The sequence below is a fragment of the Pipistrellus kuhlii genome, unplaced genomic scaffold (genome assembly GCF_014108245.1).
Source record: "Pipistrellus kuhlii isolate mPipKuh1 unplaced genomic scaffold, mPipKuh1.p scaffold_m20_p_1, whole genome shotgun sequence".
Classification (NCBI taxonomy): domain Eukaryota; kingdom Metazoa; phylum Chordata; class Mammalia; order Chiroptera; family Vespertilionidae; genus Pipistrellus; species Pipistrellus kuhlii.
Window position 1 is genome coordinate 78,292,022 of NW_023425404.1, and position 25,125 is coordinate 78,317,146.

Consider the following 25,125-nt stretch of genomic DNA (forward strand, 5'->3'; position numbering starts at 1 on the left):
CTTGTTGTTAAGCCTTGCTTATTGTTGGTATCACTGGGAAGCATTGATCTCCAAGCCAATTGGCTGTGAGTATCAGCAGTGTCTCAGCTAGGAGGGCTTCTGTACTCCACTTGGATGGGGCGGGGTCTCGAGGTGGCGCAGACAATCTTTGGTTCCCTATCAGTCTCACCTTAGAAAAGTCCTGTTCACAGTGAGTTTCAGAAGATTGGTTGCAGGCGTAAGCACCTCTTTGGTAAAGGTGCAGACAAACTTTGGATTCTGGCCAGTCCCTCCTTAGAGAAGCCAGCCTCTGGGAGAGCTGCTGTGCTCAGCTTGGATGGGGCGGAGTCTCGGGTTGGTGCAGACAAGCTTTGTTTTCCCTTCGGCTCCTCCCTAAGTCCTGCAGTTTGGCCACTGGCTTCACACACCTCCGAGAGATCTCTGCCCACTGCCTGACAGTCTGGCCTCTCCCTGACTGGGGCCATCTATCAGAGCAATAGGGTGATTCTGTTTTCCTCTCGAACAAGAAAGCCAGCCACGTGTTAGCTGTCCGCCCTCTCCGTGCCCCGGGAGTAAGCCAGCAGTGAATTCAGCCGGGACCGCTCTCTCTGCGCTCCGGGAGTCCGCTAGCAGCAATCTTGGTCCGGCCCTCCCTCTCTGCTTGCAGGGATTAAGCCAGAGCCTTTTCATGCACACAGTTCTCCATACCTTCACAATTCTTGAGGTTGAGCATGCCTTCTCTCTCCTTCCCAGATGACAGAGCCTCCTTTCAGCTAGCCGTCTGGTGCTTCAGGGCAATGCCTCCCCTGTTTTCCAGTTCTAAATTCAAATTTGTTGTGGTAGGCTGCATTTGGGTGTCTACCCTGTGCCGCCATCTTGGTTTCTTCTTCTAGAAGATTCTTAAGTAACCTTATAACCGTGGTTTTGAACTCTATATCCAGTAGTTTGCTTTCCTCCATTTCTGTCATTTGTGACCTGTTTCTTTGTCTCTGCATTTTGGCTGCTTACCTATGTTGATAGTGTGGCTTTGTGTGCTAGGTGTCTTATAGAGCCTAGTGGCTCAGCCTCCCTAATTACCTGAGGTGGACACTCTTGGTGCATCCCTTTGTGGGCTGTGTGCACAGTCTTGTTGTAGTTAAGCCTTGATTGTTGTTGATATCACTGGGAGGAATTGACCTCCAGGTCAGTTGGCTGTGAGGATCAGCTGTGCCTACAATAGGAGAACTTCTGTGCTGGAAACACCCTTATGAGACAAGAGTATTTCTTATGGATCTGAGGAATTGTAATCTGGATGGCCCCACTCAGACCCCTGGGCTCTTGGGTTTCCAAGGGTGTGCTAATTTAGCCTCTGCTTGAGGCCACCCAGCAGGAGCTATGGAGAGATATGCAGATTCCTCTTCCTTGTTTGGGTTTTGGAGTTGCCCAGATGAGGCCCAGCTGTGAAGCAATGCAAGTTGCTGTTGGGCCTTGGGCCCTCTTTTGGATATTGTTGGTCTCACTGACTCAGCTGCAGTTAGTTAGGTAAGATTAGAATTCAAAGGACCAATCTATTCATATGCAAAAATGGAGCTAACAACAATGGCTTCATTGGGTGGGAATCTCAGGGTGGAACACACAGCAATGGTTTCCTGTCAGCCCTGCCCTAAGAGGCCCTTGGGTCTCAGTGTCCTGCGGTGATTGTTGCAAGCACCTGTGAGAGATACCTGCCCTCGAGTTTGCCCACTGCCAGACAGTCCAGTTTTCCCCTGTATGAATCTGGGTTCCCAGAGTCTCGCCCAGAACTGGAATTCAGAGCAGTTGGGAGCTTTTGTCTCCCTCCTGATTGAGAAAGCCAGCCTCGTACTCAGTTGCCAGCCCTCTCTGCGCATGCTCCTCCCTCTCCATGTGAGCCTCCGTACCTCCACCTTATGCAGTTCCTGTGAGTCTCAGTGTGTTTTTCTCTTTCCTTCTAGTTGTTGAATTTCCATTCAGCCAGCCTTCCTGTGGGTTTTGGATTATGTCTGTTTTGTCGTTTAGTTATAGTTTTGAAATTGTTGTGTGAGGTTGCAGTTTAGGTGTTAACCTATGCCACCATCTTGGTTTCTCCAAAAATTTATTCTTGATGCTGTTTCTAAATCTCAGAATAAAACTCTCTTATGCTAATAATAATAATTCTCTTTCTTTCCACTTACTTGTTACTTAACCACTTTGAAATTGATTTTCACCCCTGTTCTTCTAGACTGCAGAGGTTATCATTAATGTCCTATGAAATGCACTCAGTTCCTCTGAATTTTATTTTCTTTCCTCTTAGCAATGTCTGGCAATTGACACCTTAACCCCTTCTAAAAAGCTCTTTCTAATCCCCACTCCCTTTTTTAACTAATCTGATAAATCATTGCACTAAGTTCTCTTTCTATAATGTCTCATAATAACTTTTTTTTGGTTTATATATTTCCATGTTTACCTATTATATTCTTCTTTTCTCCAGGTAGAGTCTTCCCCCCCTTCCTCTAACTAAGCTTTTATAGTCCATTAATTTCAGCCCTTGAGTTCTGTATTCTGCTTCTTTTATGGATATTTTATACCCTCAGCTTACCTTTATGTGTTAATTCCAATATGAACAATACTAGTCCTGCCCTTTTCCCCCAAGTTCCTATTAGTCCTAGTTATCTAATCAGATTTACCCTGCTAAAATCAAACTTCTTTCAATTGACACATGTTTTTTGAGTATTGATTATATGTTAGGCTCTGGGCTGATAATGTTGGGGATAGAATTATACTGAATGGTTTCTCTTCAGTGTTGTACAAAACAATTGACATATTAATGATTACTTCCATTATAGCAGCTTTTTTTTTGGTGTGTGTGTGTGTGTGTGTGTGTGTGTGTGTGTTGTATGCACAAAGGAGGGAAAATTGTAAAGGTATACCTAACTTTATTTGGTGAAATGAAAGTGGGGGTGGGGGCTTGTATAGTAGAGATCATTCAATGAATGATGAAAAGTTTTCGAGGCAGAAAAACTGGGGGAAGCTCTTGCTTCTTGGCCATCGACGTGACATCCAAACTGAGGAAGACCCAAAAACTTCAGGGTCACATGAGCTATGGACACAGCTGCATTGGCAAACACAGGAAGCACCTGGGGGACCGAGGTAATGTTGGTGGCTTGCATCATCACAAGATTAACTTTGATAAATATCACCAGGTTACTTTGGACCTTGAGAGCTTGTGTGGAGGTTCTAGCAGGGGAGCGCAGCTACTCGTTTACCTTTGACCGAAGACCAGTCCTCTCCTCTCCTCTTGGGGGAAAGTTGTCCTCTTCGACTGAGTGCGCAGCTTCAGGAGGGATGCACATGGATCGGTGAGGGAGGAGGGGGACACTCGTCTAGCCAGCCAGATCAGCCGAATCAACCCTGGCGATCAATGGGGTGACAGATGTCACAGCCAGATCGCCTTCACATCCTCACCAGGTTACTTTGGGAAAGTTGGTATGAGATATTATCACTTAAAGAAGGACCAGAGCTTCTGCCAAACTGTCAACTTGGATAAACTGTGTACCCTGGTCAGTGAGCAGACATGGGTAAATGCTGCCATGTATCATAGCTGCTCCTATCATTGTTGTGGTGCGATCGGGCTACTACAGAGTTCCAGGGAACAGAAAGTTCCCAAAGCAGCCTGTCATTGTGAAGGCCAAATTCTTCAGAAGAGCTGAGAAGATGATTAAGGTTGTTGGTGGGGCCTATGTTCTGGTAGCTTGAAGCTACATGGCAGGAAGTTCATGTCTGCTCCCATGTGGACACAAGGTGGCTGTCACAAGATGGCCAGCAGGGGAGGCAGTTGGGAGGGACCAGGCCTGCAAAGGAGGGCAGTTGTGGGAGATCAGGCCAGCAGGGGAGGTCAGGTGGGAGAGACCAGGCCTTCAAGGGAGGGCAGTTGGGGGCGATCAAAACTGCAGGGGAGGGTAGCTAGGGGTGACCAGGCCAGCAGAGGAGGGAAGTTGGGACAACCAGGCTGGCAGGGAAGGACAATTGGGGGGACCCAGGCCTGCAGGGGAGGGCAGTTAGGGATGACCAGGCCTGCAGGGGAGCAGAGTTAGGGGTTATCAGGCCTGCAGGGGAGCACAGTTAGGGGTTACCAGGCCTTCAGAGGAGGGCAGTTGGGGGGAACCCAGGCCTGCAGGGGAGGGCAGTTAGAGTTATCAGGCCTGCAGGGGAGCACAGTTAGGGGTTACCAGGCCTTCAGAGGAGGGCAGTTGGGGGGGACCCAGGCCTGCAGGGGAGGGTAGTTAGTATGACTAGGCTTGCAGGGGAGCACAGTTAGGGATTATCAGACCTGCAGGGAGGGCAGTTAGGGGCAAATAGGCTGGCAGGGGAGCAGTTAGGCATCAATCAGGCTGTCAGGGGAGTGGTTAGGGGGTTATCAGGCTGGCAGGCAGAAGCGGTTAGGGGAAATTTAGGAAGGTAGGCAGGCAGGTGAACAGTTGGGAACCAACAGTCCTGAATTGTGAGAGTGATGTCTGACTGCCCTAAATGGGGTCCCAGATTAGAGAGGGTGAAGGCTGGGCTGAGGGACACACTCTCCCATGCACGAATTTCATGCACCAGGCCTCTAGTAATCTATAATAATAAAAGCATAATATTCTTATTAGACTGGATGTCCTTGCAGATGAAGTGGGGGCTGTGAGGGATGTCCTTTCAGATGAAGCCCGGGTCCCAGGTGCCTGCCAGCAGCAGGGGGAAGGAAGGCCTACTCTTTTTTTTTTTTTTTTTTTTAATATATCTTAATTTATTTTTTTACGGAGAGGAGTGGAGAAGGATAGAGAGTTAGAAATATTGATGAGAGAGAAACATTGATCAGCTGCCTCCTGCACACCCCCTACTGGGGATGTGCTCATAACTAAGATACATGCCCTTGACCGGAATCGAACTTGGGACCTTTCAGTTCACAGGCCGATTCTCTATCCATTGAGCCAAACCAGTTAGGGCTGGAAGGTCTACTCTTGCATGCATTTCGTGCATTGGGTCTCTAGTAAAGGTATAATCAGTTCGGGGTATGACGTGTCTGGTAACCATAGTGGTTTCATATTACTGCAGCATAAGCCACCAGAAAGGCAACTGTGGAAGATGAGACTGGGCAGTTATATAAATAAGATTTAGAGTGTGAAGGTTCTTGTATATTATGAAAAAATACTTTAGATTTCATGTGGCCAAAATTAGAATAACACAAGAATTTTCAACAAGGATGTAACAAGACCTTTTTATTAATAAAAGTTTCCTTAAATTGGGATAAGAGTTGTTTTGGAGGGAGTTGGTGTGTGGAATCAGGAAAACTAAAAAGTGTTTATTGAAATAAATGAACCTAAGCTAGGGCAGTGAGTGTGGAAATGGAAAAGAAAAGGGGCATATTTATTTATTTATTTATTTTTAATTAAATTATTATCTGTGTACATATTTTAACATTGCACCTCCCTCCCCACATACCCTCCCTCCCCAGAGTTTTGTGTCCATTGGTTGTACTTATATGCATGTATACAAGTCTTTCGGTTGATCTCTTATCTCCCCCAGATCTCCCTACCCTCCCCGCTGTAATTTGACAGTCTGCTTGTTGCTTTACTGTCTTTATATCTGTCTTTTGGTTCATCAGTTTATAATGTTCTTTAATATTCATAAATGAGTGAGATCATGTGGTATTTCTCTTTCATTGACTGGCTTATTTCACTTAGTATGATGTTCTCCAATTCTATCCAGGTTGCTGCAAATGATGAAAATTCCTTCTTTTTTATGGCAGCATAGTATTCCATTGTGTAAATGTACCATAGTTTTTTTTTAAATATATTTTTTATTAAGTCATTATTTTTGTACATATACCAATGCCCTCCCCCCCATACATACCCTCCCTTCCCAGAGTTTTGTGTCCATTGGTTGTACTGACATGCATGTATACAAGTCCTTCAGTTGATCTCTTATCTTCCCCAGATCTCCCCAGCCTCCCCGCTGTAATTTGACAGTCTGCTTGTTGCTTTACTGTCTCTATATCTATCTTTTGGTTCTTCAGTTTATAATGTTCTTTATCATCCATAAATAAGTGAGGTCATGTGGTGTCTCTCTTTCATTGACTGGCTTGTTTCACTCAGCATGATGTTCTCCAATTCCATCCAGGTTGCTGCAAATGATGAGAAATTTTTCTTTTTTATGGCAGCATAGTATTCCATTGTGTAAATGTACCATAGTTTTTTGATCCAGTCATCTGCTGACGGGCACTTAGGCTGTTTCCAAATTCTAGCTATTGTAGATTGTGCTGCTATGAACATATGGGTGCATATATCAAAAAGGGGCATATTTAGAAGCATGTTTTAAATTTAGAAATTTAAAACATTTAGGAGGATATTTAAGTGAAAGTATCAAAAGTTATTGGTAGGTGGTCAGAAGTGGTGGAGATTAGCGGTAGAGGTATCTAAGATGACTGGGTTCTTATGACTTTGTCTTAACTGTCCATTATTTTTCCAGTTTTTTATGCTCAAGATTTTGGATATCTCCTCTGCCTCTTGTCTTTTGCAGCCAATAAGCCACCCTGCCTAGTTTTTGTTCTTTGAATCTGTCTTTGAAATGATGTCCCCACCCTCTCCAGTTGTTATGTCACCTGTTCCTATTGTTCATTTTAGCTTTATCAGAGCCTGCTTTGTATTGTTTACAAGGAAGGCAAGCACAAGATCTCATACTTGTTTGTTTCCTTCTAACATAGTTACACAATCATTAAATATTTTGATCATTGATTAATTGTCTCTTTAACCCTTAGAAGTGATCTGTGACCTGATAGAACCAATGGTAGATTATCTTTATCGTTTTGGAGTTGTGCTTAGGTCTTTTTGTAATGGTCCAGTATCTACACCTGTTGAGATTTGGATGCCCTTTGGGGGATTAAAAATACAAGAAAATAAGAAGCTTCCTGCCACCTTAATTTATAATTTTATGGTACACATTTGAATTACCAATATTTCTGAGAACACACAATCAGAAACAAATCTTCCATTTTCTTATGTATTTCTTATACCTTTTGTGACTTTAAATTTATATCTCTAGCAACACTCATATGTGTATTTATTTAGTACCAATAAATGACTTAAGAAAATATATCAGATGCTTTGATAATGATCTAAGAGAACATACTAGGTGCTTTAACAGGTATATTAGTTTTGAATTTAATTTAACCTAAAGTGAAATGAATATTAACTTAGGATTAAATAATTTTCTCCTTCCTCCTCTTGAAATTTAAACATTATTTCTCTATCCATTTAAACAACATTGGATCTATTATACATATTATATATATTCTTTATATAGCGCCCATGAAAGAAAATAAAAAGATACTCTTGGAGAAACTACTTGTTACAATTATCTCAGATGTACCCCTAATTCATATCTGGTTAGTTTTTTGGGAGAAAAGCTACTTAAATAATTGTGTTTTATTAATTTATAGTATTAATATAAACTGGTTAATTTTTAAACTACAATTTGCATTTCTAGTTTTTAAAATAAGCCAAGAATATTTGCTTTCTTTAGGGCATTGAAAACATAAAAAATGAAATTGAAGATTCAACTGAACCTTTGATAGATCCTGTGTATGGACATGGCAGGTAATTATCTGAAGTCTATTATCGCCCTTGACCGGAATCGAACCCGGGACCTTTCAGTCCGCAGGCTGACGCTCTATCCACTGAGCCAAACCGGTTTCGGCAATAAAACAGTGATTATTAACTCACTCTAAAAAATAAGTACTTTTTGCGCTGGCTGGTGTTTCCTAGGTGGTTAGAGCAGTGCCCCCCCCCCCCCCCCCCCCCCCCCCCCACTGGGAGAGTCTTGGGTTCTCCCTCTCTCTTTCTCTTTTCCTCTTCTTCCCTCCCTTCCACTCTCTCTAAATATCATTGGGAAAAAAATATCCTCAGGTGAGGATTAACAGCGACAAACAACGAGTGCTTTCTTTATAACTTTCTGTTTCAGAGGTTAAAATTCACATGTTTCATCAAACATAACATAACATAACATTTATACGTGTACTAGAGGCCAATGCATGAAATTCGTGCAAGGGCCTAGATCCCTGCCCCTGCCCCTGCCCCTGCCACGGCTGCCTGGGCCCCACAGCAGCGGTTTCATCCAGAAAGACGTCTGGAAGGATGTCTGGTCTAATTAGCATATTATGCTTTTATTATTATAGATTATTATAGATTTTAAGAGATGATTATATAGAGTAAGTAAATTATCAACCTAGGTATCATTTTTAAAAATTAAATTTAGTATCTTAGATAAAGTTTTTACATTTATGTGAATAAATGGAACAATAGATTCTTTTAGTGATTCAGTTAATAAGGCTGTTGTTCAGTGAGTGTATAAAATGAAAAAATATAAGATTTTTCCTAACTTTGTTTCTTAACATAATTTAATGTAAGAAGTCATTCCCTTATGCCTTATCTTAGGGATAATTTTATATGAAAATTAGTTTATTCACATTTTAATTACTTTTTAATTTTTATTAATAGCCAAAGTTTAATTAACCTCCTATTGACGGGACATGCTGTTTCTAATGTATGGGATGGTGATAGAGAATGCTCAGGAATGAGTAAGTATATTCTTTGTGTATTTATCTCATTTATGATTAATATTGAACTAGAATATAGTTGGTTGTTATCCATTTATTTAATGGCTCTGCATTACTTAGAGGTTAAGGTGTCTTATAATCAAAGAATCGTTTATAGTTTTCAAGGCACCATAACATGAAGAACAAAGACTTTGGAGGCAAACTTGGCCTCAAATCCCAAGTTACTTATCGTCTCAAACTCTTAGTTTTCTGTAGAATAAAATTGGGATTATAGGACTATCTTCTTTAGAAAAAGTAAAATGTAGATCTCTTTATATAATTCTAGTACATTTTCATGCAGCAGTATCTAAGTCTGGAAAACTAGCATTTTGCTTAAAATTGAGGAGAATAACTATAAGTATAATTTGAAATTTTATCTTTGAGAATCTATCTTTTTCCTGTATTACTTTTAATGTAAATAATTTCCTTTAGGATGCTGCGCACATTTAATTTTATCTGAATTTTAAACCTCTACCCTCTCCACCACTACCTCCATTTCTGGTCTTGGTTATTTCCTGTAGCTTTATATGTTGCCAGGACATTGAAATGACATACCTTTGGCCAATCCATCCAGTTAAGGAAACCTAATACATTGCTCGGAATAAAATGCCCTTCAACTTGTTGCTGAGTCAGTCTAAATTCATTTATTTATCCATTCAACTTATATTGAACTAGAGGTCCGGTGCACGAAATTTGGGGGTGGGGGTGGGGGGGAGAGGTATTCCCTCAGCCCAGCCTGCACCCTCTCCAATCTGGGACCCCTCGAGGGATGTCCCACTGCCTAAACGGGCAGTTGGACATTCCTCTCACAATCTAGGATTGCTGGCTCCCAACTACTCCCCTAACTGCTTCTGCCTGCCAGCCTGATCACCCCCTAACCACTCCCATGCCAGCCTGATTGATGTCTTAATTGCTCCCCTGCCAGCCTGTTTGCCCCCAACTTCCCTCCTATGCCAGCCTAATCACCCCTAACTGCCTTCCCATGTTGGCTTCTTTTGGCTGCAGAGCTACCTTGTATCAAGATGTTTAGACATAATCCAACCTCCTTGCTGTCAGGTGAATGATAGACCTGGCTGTCAGATGGCAGGGAGCTGTCTGACCACTGGTCAATTCTCTAAGGGTGAGACTTCCTCCTCCCTGCTGTCAGATGGCTGTCAGACCACTGAGAGCAATCTGACCAATGGCTGATTCTGGCTGATTCTGTGCAGGTGGGACTTCCTCCTTCCTGCTGTCAGAGTCTGGGCCAGCACAAACTGGGACACAGCTTCAAGACCCCCTGCGCCAGAAGACCCAGAGTCAACTCCCCACCCACTTGTGTGTCCCCTGAACGCAACATCCAGTCACATGGAGGGGCAGACAGGCCCAGACATGCCAGATGCTGGGGAGCAGTGAGGCTGACTCTGCCACTGGAGTAGGCGGATCCCGCCTGTCCACTTGGTCCCCAGACTCATAGGCCCAAACAATCAGCCCCAGACACTTCAGAGGTCGCAGAGCAGCCAGGCTTGATCTGCTACTGAAGTGGGTGCATGCCACATGACCCCTGACTGGACACCCCAGGCACCTCTCAGCCGCACACCCTGGCCCCTGGCGGCGGGGATCTGTGTGTGGGGATCTGATGCCTCCCAGCTGCACATCCTGGCCGCTGGTGGCAGGGATAGCTGTGTGGGGCCTGGCTGCCTCCCAGCCGCACACCTGGCCAATGGTGGAGGGGATTTGGTGCGTGGGGATCTGAAGCCTCCTAGCTGCACACCCCAGGCTGTCTCCACTGGTAGCTGGGATCCGTCGATGGTGCTAGGATCCATGTGTGGGGCCTGGCTGGCTCCCAGCCACATACCCAGGTCTGCCTCAGCTGGTGGAGGGATTGGTTTGTGGGGGTTTGAGTGCCTCCCAGCAAGACTGTGGGACCCTGAAAAGGCTGAGAGTACTGGGTGCCGCCATCTTGTGGCTATGGGCGCCGCCATTTTGTAGCGGAGTGACGTCTAATTTACATATTACTCTTTTATTAGTTAGGATAACTACTGTGTACCTTATATTGAAGTATGTAGTAGAGGATAGCAAATTCCATAGTCTTTATAGTTCACAGGGACATTTCTTTCTTCGTTCCATAATTAGATAAAACTGTCAACAAATGTCAGAAGCTGATTTTTATTGATAGTTACTGATTTCTGGTCCCATTTAAATGGTTATCTTGATCTTAAATTTGAATTTTTCTCAAGTTTTAGAAATACATTTAGTCAGTTAACAGAAATATAAAGGGACATAACTTTAAGGAAAAAAATCAGTAGAAATTGTATAATTTCAGAATTAAAAAGCACCTCTTGAATATTATGTTAAGTGAAATAAGTCAGAAAAATCAAGAATCATGATTTCACTCATGTGAGATATGGGTGCCACATCAACTGAATGAAAGACAAATGGAAAACTGAAAAGTCATCAGTGGCACAAAAGAAAGTCTTTTTTTGCCTCGAATTGTGATTGGCAATGAAAAGTGGATTTATTTTGAGAATTCCAAATGCACAAAATCATGGGTTGATCCAGGTCAACTATCAACATTGACTCCAAGGCTAAATTGCTTTGGAAAGAAGACAATATTCTGCCTTTGGTGGGATCAGGAAGGTGTGGTATATTATGAGCTTCTAAAACCAGATGAAACAATTAATATTGATCACTACCAACAATAAATAATTAATTTGAACCATGTTTTGATCGTAAAACGACCAGAATGTTCCAGAAGACATGGCAAAATAATTTGGCTTCATGATGGAGCACCACCACACACTTCAAAACCAGTTAAAGGCATGTTAAAAGATCTTGCCTGGGAAGTATTAACTCACCTGCTGTATTCACCAGTTCTTGCTCCTTCAGATTACCATTTTTTCCAGTTGATGGCACACGCACTTTCTGTGTAGCTCTTCAAAACATATGAAGAAGTGGAAAATTGGGTCTCTGAAGGGTTTGCCTCAAAACAAGACAAGTTCTATTGGGACAGTATCCATAAATTACCTGAAAGATGGCAGAAATGTCTAGCTAGCGATGGACATTACTTTGAATAAAGAACTTCTAATGTTTCTTGAAATTATCATGTTTCCTTTGATTACAAAATCCACCATTATTAACCAGTACGCTTGGTATATAGAGAAACATCAATGTGAGAGAGACACATCAATTGGTTGTCTCCTACATGTGCCCGAACTGGGGCTGGGGATTAAGCCTACAACTCAGGTACGTGTCCTTGATCCGGATCGAAACCATGCCATTTCAGTCCATGGGTTGATGCTCTAATCACTGAACAAGCCAGGCTAGGGTAACAATATTTAGCAGTACATATAATAGAAATAATAGAAGAACACAATAACAATGAGGGGTTTTGTGATCTTGTGTTCTGGTGGGAGATTATGCCCTGAGGGGTCTGGAAATAGGGGGATTACTCTGACATTCCAAAGGTATTTATACTAATTAAAGGGTAATATGTTAATTATGGTGAACGTCTTCCGGAAGTCCATCAGAACCTTCATCTGGACAAAGCCACAGTGGCTGCGAGGGTCTAGGGCTGGCGGCATGCGAGCTGGGCCGGTGCTGTTGGTCCAGTGCCACAGCCCCTTTTGCAGGCATTGTAAGAAGGAAACTGCGATCAGGCCCGGACAGAGGCTGGGAGAGAAAAGCAGGGTCTGATCGCAGCCCCCTTGGCAGTCAGTGCTGGGTCTGTGTGGCAGAAGTCAGTCCTGCAGTCAATGAACATAATGTCAATTAACATTAAGTGAACATAGGGTCAATTAATATCTCTTTGAATGGAGTTGAGAATATAAAGTACAGTGTAGAGCAATTATATTATTTCACATAAAACTCTTCAAATAAGATATTTTCCTTTATTTAAAATGTATCTTTATTGTTGAAAGTATTACAGGCGTCCCTTTTTTTTTTCTTTTCTTTTTCCCCCCATTGATCTCCTCCACCCTGCACCCACTCCTTCTAGGCCCTCACCAGACTATTGTCTGTGTTTATGTGTCCATGGACTATTTCTATCTAATACATAAAAATCTAGAAAGATTTAGAGAAAATAAAATAAAAGATATGCCAGGTAAATATTGTACAGAAGAGCTGAAGTTGCTCCATGAATACTGGATACAGGTTTGAAGCCAAAACACAACTCATGAGATAAAGTTAGTCATTGTAACATAACAAAAGGTTCCTTTCACTAAAGAGATAATTTGGTTCCCAATACACATAATAGAACAGAGTGGGAGTTCAGAATGAGCCTCACCAAGATGTGTCTCGGTGGTATGCAGATTTTTGAGCTAAGGGCATTTTTAGCTTCAGGCTCAAGTGAAAATTCTGCCCCTCCCTTTAACTACCTAAAAAAAATTGAATTAGAGGCCTTTTCCATAATAAGACATTATCCTATATAATAAAAGGGTAGTATACAAATCAACTGAACAGCAGAACAAGTCACTATGACACACACTGACCACCAGGGGACAGATGCTCAACAGAAGAGCTGCCCTCTGGTGGTCAGTGTGCTCCCACAGCGGGAGCACTGCTCAGCCAGAAGCTGGGCTCTTGGCTGGCTACACTGCAGTGGTGGACGAAGCCTCTCACTCCTCTGTGGCAGTGCTAAGGATGTCTGACTGTTGGTTTAGGCCTGCTCCCTATGGGGAACAGGTTAAAGCCATCAGTCAGACATCCCTTGAGGGCTCCCAGACTGCGAGATGGTTCAATCTGAGCTGAGGAACCCCTCTATGAGTACGAATTTTGTGCACCGAGCCTTTAGTCCTATATAATAGAAGGCTAATATGCAAATCAATGAATAGTGGAATGACCAGTCACTATGATGCACACTGACCATCAGGGGGCAGATGCTCAACAAAGGAGCTGTCCCCTGGTGGTCAGTGAGCACCGATCAGCCAGAAGCCAGGCTCAGCCAGAAGCAGGCAGTGCTAAGGATGTCTGACTGCTGGTTTAGGCTGGCTACCTGTGGGGAGTGGGCCCAGCTGTCATTCAGCCATCCCCTGAAGGCTCCTGGACTGCACAAAGGTGCAGGCCAGCCTGAGGGACCCCCCTCAAGTGCATGATTTTCATGCACTTGGGCCTCAACATCTATTATTTTAATGAAATTTTAAGTTAAGATGCAGTATAATGATAGATAAGAGCTTTTGCAGCTGATGTCTAGACCAGTGATCAGCTTTGTTGACTAATGAGTTTGCCAACCACTGGTCTAGACTTACTCCTCTTACATAAGTGGAACTTTGTATGTGTTCAATAGCAACACCCCATTTCCTCCTCCTCCCAGGTTCCTGCAACCACAATTCTGTGCTGCTATGAGTTTGACTACAGTATTTAAGATACCTTATATAAATGGAATAATGTAGCATTTCTCCGATGATGAGCATATTTCATTTAGTATAATGTCTTCAATGTTTATCTGTGTTGCCACATATAGTAGGAATTCTTTTTTTTGTAGACCTGAACAATATTCCATATCATGTATATGCCACAATTTCTTCTTTTGTAGACCTGAACAACATCCCATATTATGTATATGCCACTATTTCTTTATCCATTCATTTGCAACTGGATATTATTTCAACATCTTGGCTACAGTGAATAGTATTGCAATAAGCATGGGAGTGCAGGTATCTCTTTGAGATTTTGATTTCAGTTCCTTCAGATTAAATAACCAAGAGTGGAGTCAATGGGTCACAGGGTAGTTCTATTTTTAATTTTTTGAGGAACCTCCGTACTGTTTTCCATAGCTGTACCATTTTACATTCCCACCGACAGTCCACAAGGGTTCCAAATTTTACTCTCCTCATCATTTTTTTTTAATAGTGTCCATTCTAACAGATGTAAAGGGATGTCGCATTGGGTTTTGATATTGCATTTTCCTGATGATTAGTGATGTTAAACATCTTTTCACATGCAGTTGGCCATTTCTGTCTATTCTTAGAGAAAGTCTATTTTAGTTCTTTGCCCAGTTTTTAATTGGATTATTTGTGTGTTTTTTTGGTAACTGGGTTATAAAAAGAGTTCCTCTTATATTTTGGATATTAACTCCTTATTAGATACATGGTTTGCAAAGAGAGTCTTATCGTCTTTTTCTCCATATTCCTACACTATACTTTAGCATCATTTTTTTCAATATTTGGCACTCAAGGTGTGTTTATTAAATAAATTTAAAGCAGTTACCTGGTTTTCAGTCAGTATGAAATTTGAAAAGCCCAAGTGGACCTTCTACAGCAGCAGTAAGTAGTAATAGTTGAGAATGGAGCAGGACACTATAAAAAACCAAACTTGGGAAAATAAAATTCTGCATACATATACAGTCTCATGGACTGAAGCAAATAAAGGTTGATAGGGACTGATAATGGTTAATCTTAAATGCTAGGCTGAGGAAAATAAATTAGGCCCAGCTGGTATGGTTAAGTGGTTGAGCGCTGACCTATGAACCAGGTCATGGTTTGATTCCTGGTCAGAGCACATGCCCAGGTTGCGGGCTCAATTCCCAGTGTGGGGCATGCAGTAGGCAGCCAATAGTGATTCTCTATCATCATCGATGTTTTTTTTCTCTCTCTCCCTTTCCCTTCCTCTCTGAAATCTAATATCCTATATAATAAAGAGGGAATATGCAAATTGACTGTCATGCTGTAATAAGATGGCTGCGCTCACAGCAGAGGCAGGGATTCTGTAACAAGATGGCTGCGCCCACAGTGGAGGCCGAGTTCCCATAAGGAGCCTTAATGAGCAATCAGCAGGGACCTGAGGCTGTGTGATGCTAGGCCGGGACAGGGAATCTGAGGCTGCGCCCCCACCTGGTGGGGCTTGACAGGGACCTCAGGCCCCACCCCCTACCCTGGTGCTGAGCCAGGGGACCTCAGGCCATTCCCCCTGCCCCGGCGCCAGCTGGGGGACCTCAGGCTGTGTTCCCCGCCCAGCAGGGCTCGATGGGGGACATCTGGCTGCACCCCCCACCCCAGTGCTGGGTCACGCAACCTGAGGCTGTGTCCCCCACCTGGCGGGGCTTGACAGGGGTGGGGCCGGCCAGGTCTGGATGTAGCCCAATGGGGTGGGGCCGGCCAGGTCTGGGTCTTGCAGGATTTCTTGGCACACGTGGGTGGGCAGGGACTTGACTCTAGTTCCTGTGGCATGCCTCAGACTCAGGAGGAAGATTTTCTATATATTTTACTAATTTTCTTTCAACACTTCTATTATAGAGAATGGGCAAATAGCAATATTAAAATATTCCCTCTAATTAATTCCCTTTTAATGTGTATGAATTTCGTGCACCCGGTCACTAGTATATATATAAAAGTAAATGGTTAAAAAAATTAGACAGGAAATCCTAAAATATGACATAATTATTAGAATTTTCTGCAAGTGTAAATAAACTTCTTTTAGACTTATTGCAAAGTCTCATAAATAACTTCTATAAGTTATAATATATGGAACTATTATATCATTGCTCTAATTAAAACTTTGTATAATAAATATTATTTTTAAAATTGAGTTTATTGGGGTGACATTAGTTAATAAAATTAGATTTCAGCCCGGTGTTGCTCAGTGGTTGAGCATTGACCCAGGCAGGAACCAAGAGGTCGCTGGTTTGATTCCTGGTCAGGTTACTTGGTGGGGTTGCGGGCTCTATTCCTAATAGGGGGAGTTTAGGAGACAGCTGATCGATGATATTTCTCACAGATATTTCTCTTCCTCTCCCTTCCTCTCTTTACAAATCAATTAAAACACATATAAAAAATTACATAGTTTTCAGGTACGATTCTATAATACATCATCTGTATATTATACTGTGTGTTCACCACCCCATGTCATGTCTCCTTCCATTTCTGTTTATCTCCCCTTTACACTCTTTGCCTTCCCTCAGCCCTCTTTCCCTCTGGTAATCACCATACTATTGTCTGAGTCTATGAGGGTTTTTTTGTTGACCTTTCCCCCGCCTTAATCCCTTTACCTTTTTCACCCAGCTTTCCAAACCTCCTCCCCTCTGATAGTTATCCGTCTGTCCTGTGTATCTATGAGTCTGTTTCTATTTTGTTTGTTAGTTTATTTTGTTCATTAGATTCCAAATATAAGTGAAATCTGACTGGCTTATTTCTTTTAGCATGCTATTATATAGGTTCACCCATGCTGTCTGAAAGGGTAAGATTTTATTCTTTTTTGTGGCCAAGTAGTATTCCTGTGTATAAATATACCACAGCATTTTTATTCATTCATCTACTGATAGACACTTGGGTTGCTACCAAATATTGGCTATCCTACATAATAAAAGTCTAATATGCAAATTGTCCCCTTGGGCGGGAGTTCTACTGACCAGGAATTCAACCAGGGATTGGGGCTGGCCCACCAACCACCCATAGCCCCTCCCTCTGTTAGGCTCCACCCCTGTTCAGCCCCACCCAACCTGATCAGGGGCAGGGCCAGGTGGCCAACTGCCTGAGGCCCCTATCCCTGGCCAGCTCTATTCCAGATTGTCTTCCCACCCCCCCGCACCTTGCATGGGAGTGAGGCCGGCTGGCAACCTTCTGTGTCCTCTTCCCCCAGTCCGCCTGGCCTAATTGGCCCTGATAGGGGCAGGCCGGCAGAACCCCACCGAGCATGAATTTGTGCACTGGGCCTCTAGTTGTAAATAATGCTGCAGTGAACATAAAGGTGTATATATTCTTTTGAATTAGTGTTTTGTTTTTTTTTTGTTTTGTTTTGCTTTGTTTTTCATATATATCCCCAGAAATAGATTTGCTGTATCATAAGGCAGTTCCATTTTTGATTTTTTGAGGAAATTCCATACTGCTTTCCCACCAACAGTGCACAAGTATGAAGTGATATTTCATTGTGGTTTTAATTTGCATCTTTCTGAAGGTTAGTGACATTGAGCATTTTGCATAATAAAGAGGTAATATGTAAATTGACTGTCATGCCCTTGCACAAGATGGCTGGCAGGGGAGGATAATTGTGGGCAATCAGGCCAGCAGGGGAGGGCAGTTGTGTGCGACCAGGCCTTCAAGGAAGGGCAGTTAGGGATGAAGGGGCCGGCAGGGGAGGGCAGTTTGGGGTGAGTAGGCCGGCAGGGGAGGGCAGTAGGGGCAGACCAGGCCTGCAGGGGAGGGCAGTTGTGAGTGACCAGACCTGCAGGGAAGGGTAGTTGGGGGGGATCAGGCCTGTAGGGGAGGGCAATTGGGGATGACTAGGTTGGCAGGGTAGGGCAATTGGGCCAGCAGAGGAGCAGTTAGGTGTCGATTAGGCTGGCAGGGGAGTGGTTAGGTGGTGGTCAGGCTGGCAGGCAGAAGCAATTAGGGGCAATCAGGCAGGCAAGCAGTTGGGAGCCAGCTGTCCTGGATTGTGAGAGGGATGTCTGACTACTGGTTTAGGAGATGGGGCCTAAATGGGCAGTTGGACATCCCTCGAGGTGTCCCAAATTGGATAAGGTGCAGGCTGGGCTGAGGGACACCCCCTCCAGTGCATGAATTTTGTTCACTGGGTCTCTAGTCTTTTCATATAATAATAAATATTCTTGATGTACTTTAGCTATCAAAAGCAGATAAATATTATATATTTTGTTTAAGAAAACAGGATTAGTACATTTTAAAAATAATACTGTCCAGACTACATGATGAAACATGTAATAGCTAACCTAATATGAATAATTTTTTATTCAAGACGTATGAACTGCTTCTTTGTTGTATAGAATATCCTGACATTATTGTAAATATACTATTCTAGATATTTGTCTAAAATTCCAAGAAAAGCCGGGACCGGTTTGGCTCAATGGATAGAGCGTCGGCTTGGGGACTGAAGGGACCTGGGTTCGATTCCGGTCAAGGGCATGTACCTTGGTTGCGGGCATATCCCCAGTAGGGGGTGTGCAAGAGGCAGCTGATCGATGACTCTCTCTCATCGATGTTTCTAACTCTCTATCTCTCTCCCTTCCTCTCTGTATAAAATCAATAAAAATATATATTTAAAAAAAAATTCCAAGAAAAAAGATGATGTAGTAGCTAATTGTAACACTAGGTGGTGGTAATGACTTTAGAAATTAAAGTGTGAAATGTTTGCAACATATGTATTCTTTTTGAATTTGAAACATTTAGTGCTGCTTATATTTTGAATTTGAAACATTTAGTGCTGCTTACATTTCAGAAGGAAAGGAGGGAAAAATATGCCAGGCTATACAATACCCTTTCTACCTGTTTGGGCTCCTCACCATTTTATCTTTTTCCTTTGAATGCTATAATCCAATGCTTCTTAAATTTGTTGGTCTCATGCCCTTTATACTCTTAAAAATTACTGAGTATCCTAAAGAGCTTTCACTTATGTGGGCCATAAATAAATAATGGTTAGTTTTTTTTTCTTGTTAGAAATTAAGACTGAAAAATTTAATACTTATTAATATAACTATTTTTGATAAATAATTTTTCCACAACAAAAAATAGTAAGAAGAATTACTTTGTTTTTAAATTTTAAATCCCTTTAATGTTTAGGTTATTAATAGAAAGCTGGATTTCTGTATTGTTTACAGATTCAATTTGTTGGAATATAACATCATTTATTTTCTGGAAAATTTCACTCCATATTTGTGAGAGTATAAGAATAAAAAAGGCAACTAATGACTTTGTATGAAAATCATTTTTATTTCACATAGTCTCTCAAAGGGTCTTGTGGACCCCAAAGACTCCAAAGCTACAATATAAGAACTATTGCTTTACCTCCTGTGTGCCTGTAAGAAGCTAATGAAGAAATGCAAACTATATGCATACGTACTTTGTATTAACTTTGAATTTACAAATACTAAAGCTTAAACCACCAGTTTTTGGCTTATTCCATCTGTATGTTGCACTTAAGGATATATTTACAACAAAAATGCCTGAGTCGATATTATCACATTAATTGATAAGAAAAACGTAATTTCCTAATAGAAAAAAGGACATAATTTAAAAATATATATATATTTTATTGATTTTTTTACAGAGAGGAAGAGAGAGGGATAGAGAGTTAGAAACATTGATGAGAAAGAATCATAGATGAGCTGCCTCTTGCACACCCCTTACTGGGGATGTGCCCACAACCAAGGTACATGCCCTTGACCGGAATCAAACCTGGGACCTTTCAGTCCGCAGGCCGATGCTCTATCCACGGAGCCAAACCGGTTTTGGCAGGACATAATTTTTTACCAGAAAAAATACTTATTAGAAATACATATGGACCTAAATTATTATCAGAGTTTTATTTAATGTATATTAGCTGAAATCTTTAATCTGTGAAGACTTTGATATCATCACAATTACACCTCTGTTGTGAAGTAATCTCTTATTCATTTTCTACACTGAGTGGCCTGATTATTATGACCTTGGAATGCATAATTATTGGCCACTCAGTGTATATGTTATATAATAAAAGGCTAATATGCGAATTGTCTCCTTGACCAAGAGTTCAACCAGCAGGAAGGTGGGCCAACCGCCCATGCTCCTTGCCCCTGGTCAGGCTGACCGGACCCACCCCACCCATGCTTCAATTCATGCATCGGGCCTCTAATGTATATATCCTATATAATCCTATCTAATAAAAGAGAAACATGCAAATTGACCACACCTTCGGCATGCCCACAAGCCCCGCCCACCAGCCAATCAGGGTGAGTATGCAAATCAACCCAGCCAAGATGGTGGTTAATTTGCATATTCAGGCCAGAGCAAAGACTGAATACTATGTAGGAAGAAGCCAAGCACTGCAGAAGGGAGTGAAGCTTCGTAGAAGCAAGCAAGAGGGGCGGGGGAAGAAAGGAGGGAAGCAGGCGGGGCAGGGAGAAGGGCAGAAAGCGGGTGGGCTGGTGGAGAAGGGAGGGAAGCAGGTGGGGCAGCGACCGCAGCAGAATGCCCTATTGAAGGAATTTTCCTGCAATGGGCCTCTAGTAAAAGAATAATATGTAAATTGACTGTCACACCAAGACACAAGATAGCCACCCCATGTTGTCAAAAATGGCTTCCCCATGTGGACACAAGATAGTCACCACAAGATGGCCTGCAGGAGAGGGCAGTTGTGGAAAGTTAGAGGTGACCAGGCCAACAGAGGAGGGCAGTTGGGGGTGACCAGGCCAGCAAGGGAGGGCAATTGGAGGGGACCAAGGCTTTCAGGGGAGGGCAGTTGGGGGAACCAGGTCTGTAGGAAAGGACAGTTTGGGGGAGCCAGGCATGCGGGAGCCAGGCCTGCAGAGAATTGCAGTTGAGGGAGACCCAGACCTGCAGGGGAGGGCAGTTGTGGGGGACAAGGCCTGCAGGGGAGGGCAGTTGGGGGGGATCAGGCCAGCAGGGGAGGGCACACACACACACACACACACACACACACACACACACACGAGTGGCCAGATTATTATGTGTTCAGAGATCTTAATGATCTGGCCACTCTCTGTATGCTTTGTTCTTCGTAATCTACATTCACAACATCAATCCTTGTCTCTATGCTAATGATTCCCAACTCTGTGTCCAAGCCAACCTGACCTCTCTTCCCTGTGTTTCCCAGTCTTAATTCCAGTTGTGTATCTCTCTAGGTAGAAGTCAGAAAGGTTCCTCAGTCCCCGGTTACATAAAACCAAGCTCATGTTCTCCCTTCAGATCACTCTAGCACCTACTCCTCCTTAATTCTCTTTTAGTTAATCACCATTATCAGATTCCTTAGGCTGGGAACCTTTAAGGAACCTTTGATAATTTTTTCACGCATTAAATACACTGACTTTTTATGTCTCTTTGCTGTTTTCTCTGTCTTGAATTTTCTTCTTAACCTGGAAAATGACTACATATATTTAGATCTCAAAAGTTACCACTTCTGTACATAGTTAGCACATATTCTTATATCACTATAAATGTGTGTTTGTGTAAACAGAGCAAAAGCACATATTGTTTTTTCATCTCTCCCTTGATGAATTATTAGCTTTGTAAGGCAAGTACTGTGTTCTAGTCATCTTTATTTCCCCAGTTTTTAGCATATTTCGTAGGTTTATTTATAGGTGAGTGAGAATGGTATCAACTGTCCTTGTGTCAAGTATTGTGCAGGTAGGTTCATTGCTGCCCAATGTTAAATTTTACAAATCATGATTAGCATATCTTTTCCAATAATTCCTTAGTTTCAGGGGGAAATTCCTCCATTATAAAAGTTAACACTGAATATAATGTTTCATAAATACATTTAATATACATCTGAAGTATCACACACCTGATCTTATGGTATTTATAATGAATAGTACTATAATTATGACTTGATGTTTACTCTTTTTTTTTTCCCCCCACCCCTGATGTTTACTTTTAACAATAAAAATGTGCTAGGTTTAAGTATAGTTTGAGGTAAAGGTTTTGATATAGAATGTATCTATACATACATATTTCCTTGTAAGTACTTTTCAGATTTATGTATACTAATACATGCTAATTTCTGTTTGCAGAACTTCTTGGTATACACGAACAATCAGCTGTAGGGTTCTTAACATTAATGGAAGCTTTAAGATACTGTAAGGTAAGTTAATTTTTAAGGTACTTTGAATGGTCTTTATTCACATGTTCACTATTGTGGATAGTATTTTTCTTCTATGACAACATATTTTAGTTTACTACTGTTATTATATATTCTCATCAGATTATTGCTGGTTTTCCTTCCTAAACTGACAGGCGTATTAAGGGAAGAGTTAAACTGGCTGATCGGGCAGAGTTTCCTAATTTGAGGTTTGTTCCTTTTTGAGGGTGGGTGGAAGAACCCAATATATTGTGAAAATAGAGACTTCTGTTGTTGAATATAAATGTGTTTTTTTGGTAAACTGAGGGAAAAGAATGTGCTCTTTCTTCCTTAGCAACCCACGGTGTGCTTCACTGAAACAACTGGTAGTACTTTATTAGGCAAAGAAAAAGAACCTGCTGAATGCTGAAATTCTAACTTCTCTTTGTTCCATCTGAAAATGGTTTCACACTGACGAAGGAGAATTCTAAGCATTTAATAGAATTAAACTCTTTAACACATGTGAAGATTAGTAACTGCCATGAAACCCTCATTTATTGATAAATATTTTATTGCTTTCTTACACAATCTGAAATAAGTACTGGCTGTTCCAGTAGTTTTAAATCATTAGTGATTTGCAATTAAGGTGTTCCCATTTTGGAGGAAGGAAAAAACTTAATGTTATTTTCATTTCTGAATGGTGGTTCCATGGCAGTGGTTCTGGTGGTGGTGATTAGTTTGAGTGACAGTAACAGTGTCTTGTGCCCTTCCTTTCTCCCGCTTCCCCCGACCTTTTTTTTTTTTTAACCAGAAAGCATTCCTCTTTCATGACAGTCCTTCGACGGGGGTGATATGGGCATAACAATCAAACAGGTTTCATCCAGCTCTTATTCATTTTAATTATTGTAAAGTTAAACAGTAGCAGCTCTTCTTTTTAGTGACTTGAGTTATACAAGATAAAATTATTCTGAGTTTTCCTGACAACCAGTGAATGAAGTTGCATCTTCTACACACACACACACACACACACACACACACACCCCGGTGTGCACACACACATAAAACAGGAACTGCCATGAAACCCTCATTTATTGGTATATATTTCATTGCTATAGAGGTGATATATATATATTAATTTCTTAAACAGGCCAAGCCCTTTCCTGTCTGACAAGTCTTTATACTTGCTATCATTTCTGCCAGAAATATTCTACTCTCCCCTTCAGGTCCTACTTCAAATGATGCCTCAAAGACCCTTTCCTTGATCATGCCCTCAGTGAATCGTCCCATCATGATTTCTTAGGAATAGTCGCTTTGAACTGATCTTATTTGGTTACCCTGTTTCCCCGAAAATAAGACAGTGTCTTATATTAATTTTTGCTCCCAAAGATGCGCTAGGTCTTATTTTCAGGGGATGTCTTATTTTTCCATGAAGAAGAATACAGTACACATTTATTGTTAAATGAAAATAAAGGAAATTTTTTACCTGTATATGGTACGGTAGTACGGTAGTTGTCAACACAAACCAGACAAACTGTGAATCCTACAGTATCAAGAATTTACTCATTTATTCAGTGACAGTCATGTCATCATCTTCTGGAACATCATCATAACAATCCAATTCCTGAATTTCCTGGTGAATTTCTTGTGACTCCATATCTTTCAGAATCAGTGGACCAAATCTCTCATGTTTAGCCTGTGTGTGTGTGGGGGGGGCCTTAATTTCAGGGGGATGCCTTATATTTCACTCAGAAGGAAACCTGTAAGTAGGTCTTATTTTCGGAGGATATCTTATTTTCGGGGAAACACGGCACTTACATTTTTTATAATTTTGAATTTTTTTTTCGTTGCCATCTCTAATTTGAAGGCAAGTAGGCACATTGTTTCTGGGCACATACATAGTGACAGTCATGCTCAATAAGAGTAGGTGCTCAATAAAGATTGTTGCACGAATGAGTGGAAAATTGCACTATAGCTGCAGGCTTTTCTAAATGTGTGACTTAGCTCTGCTTTAACTATTTGAATAGTTTCCATGAGCTTAGGGGCTAAAGGCCTGTCCCTGGTGGTGTGGTTCCTGGTTCCAGGGCCGTTAGGGCAATGCATAATGATGTGGAGTGTGAGAGATTTCTAGGGAAAGTGGTTGGGGTTTGGACTTACTCAGCGATCTTTTATAAGGAAATTGACCAGCCTCAAGTCAGGGCCTCAAAACTGAGTTAAGACAGAATTTTATAAAATCCACAAAACTCCGTTACATGGAGCTGTTTATATGTACATACTGCATCATCCTTAAAATTTATATACATTTACTTTGTACCAGATGTTTAGAGAAATGACATTAAGGAAATATTTGTGTTTGTGTTAATTTTGTGAGTCTGAGCATTTCCCTGTTTGGTAGTGTAGCAAATTGCCCTTTAGAAATTAAATTAACATTTTCATATCAATTTAACCATATGTGTTTATTAACAGAAATAAAACAGTATTTCTCTCTTCTCCCTTCTTTGTGTGTGTGTGTGTTTGTATGTGTATGTGTGTATTAGAGGCCTGGTGCATGAAATTTGTGCATGGGGGTGTATGTCCCTCAGCCCAGCCTGCACCCTCTCCAAACTGGGACCCCTTGAGGAATTGAGCCTAAATGGGTAGTCAGATATCCCTCTCACAATCCAGGACTGCTGGCTCCCAACTGCTCACCTGCCTGCCTTCCTGATTGCCCCTAACTGCTTCTGCTTGCCAGCCTGATCACCCCCTAACCACTTTGCTGCCAGCCTGATTGATGCCTAACTGCTTCCCTGCCAGCCTGGTCACCCCTACCTGTCCTCCCCTGCAAGCCTGGTCCCCCTCAACTATTCTCCCCTGTAGGCCTGGGTCACCCCCAACTGTCCTCCCCTACAGGCCCTGTCACCTCCAACTTTCCTCTTCTGCTGGCCTGATCACCCCTAACTGCCCTCTCCTGCAAGCTTGATCACCCCCAGCTGCCCTCCCTTGCAGGCCTGGTCCCTCCCAACTGCTCTCCGTTGCTGGCCATCTTCTGGCAGCCATCTTATGTCATAAAAAAAATAATATGCAGA

General features: G+C 42.1%; 1 protein-coding gene and 1 pseudogene across 5 annotated transcripts in view; both read left to right on the plus strand.

Moving 5' to 3' along the window:
• MINDY3 (MINDY lysine 48 deubiquitinase 3) overlaps positions 1–25,125 on the plus strand; it is a 102,188-nt gene that overhangs the window by 27,177 nt on the left and 49,886 nt on the right. For all 5 annotated transcript variants that reach the window (XM_036453092.2, XM_045585811.1, XM_036453100.2 and 2 more), the window contains 3 exons: positions 7,513–7,586; positions 8,487–8,566; positions 22,017–22,087. In XM_036453092.2, the coding sequence (XP_036308985.1) occupies positions 7,513–7,586; positions 8,487–8,566; positions 22,017–22,087 (225 nt within the window). The remainder of the gene's footprint in view (positions 1–7,512; positions 7,587–8,486; positions 8,567–22,016; positions 22,088–25,125) is intronic.
• Positions 1,912–3,750, plus strand: LOC118727358 (annotated as a pseudogene).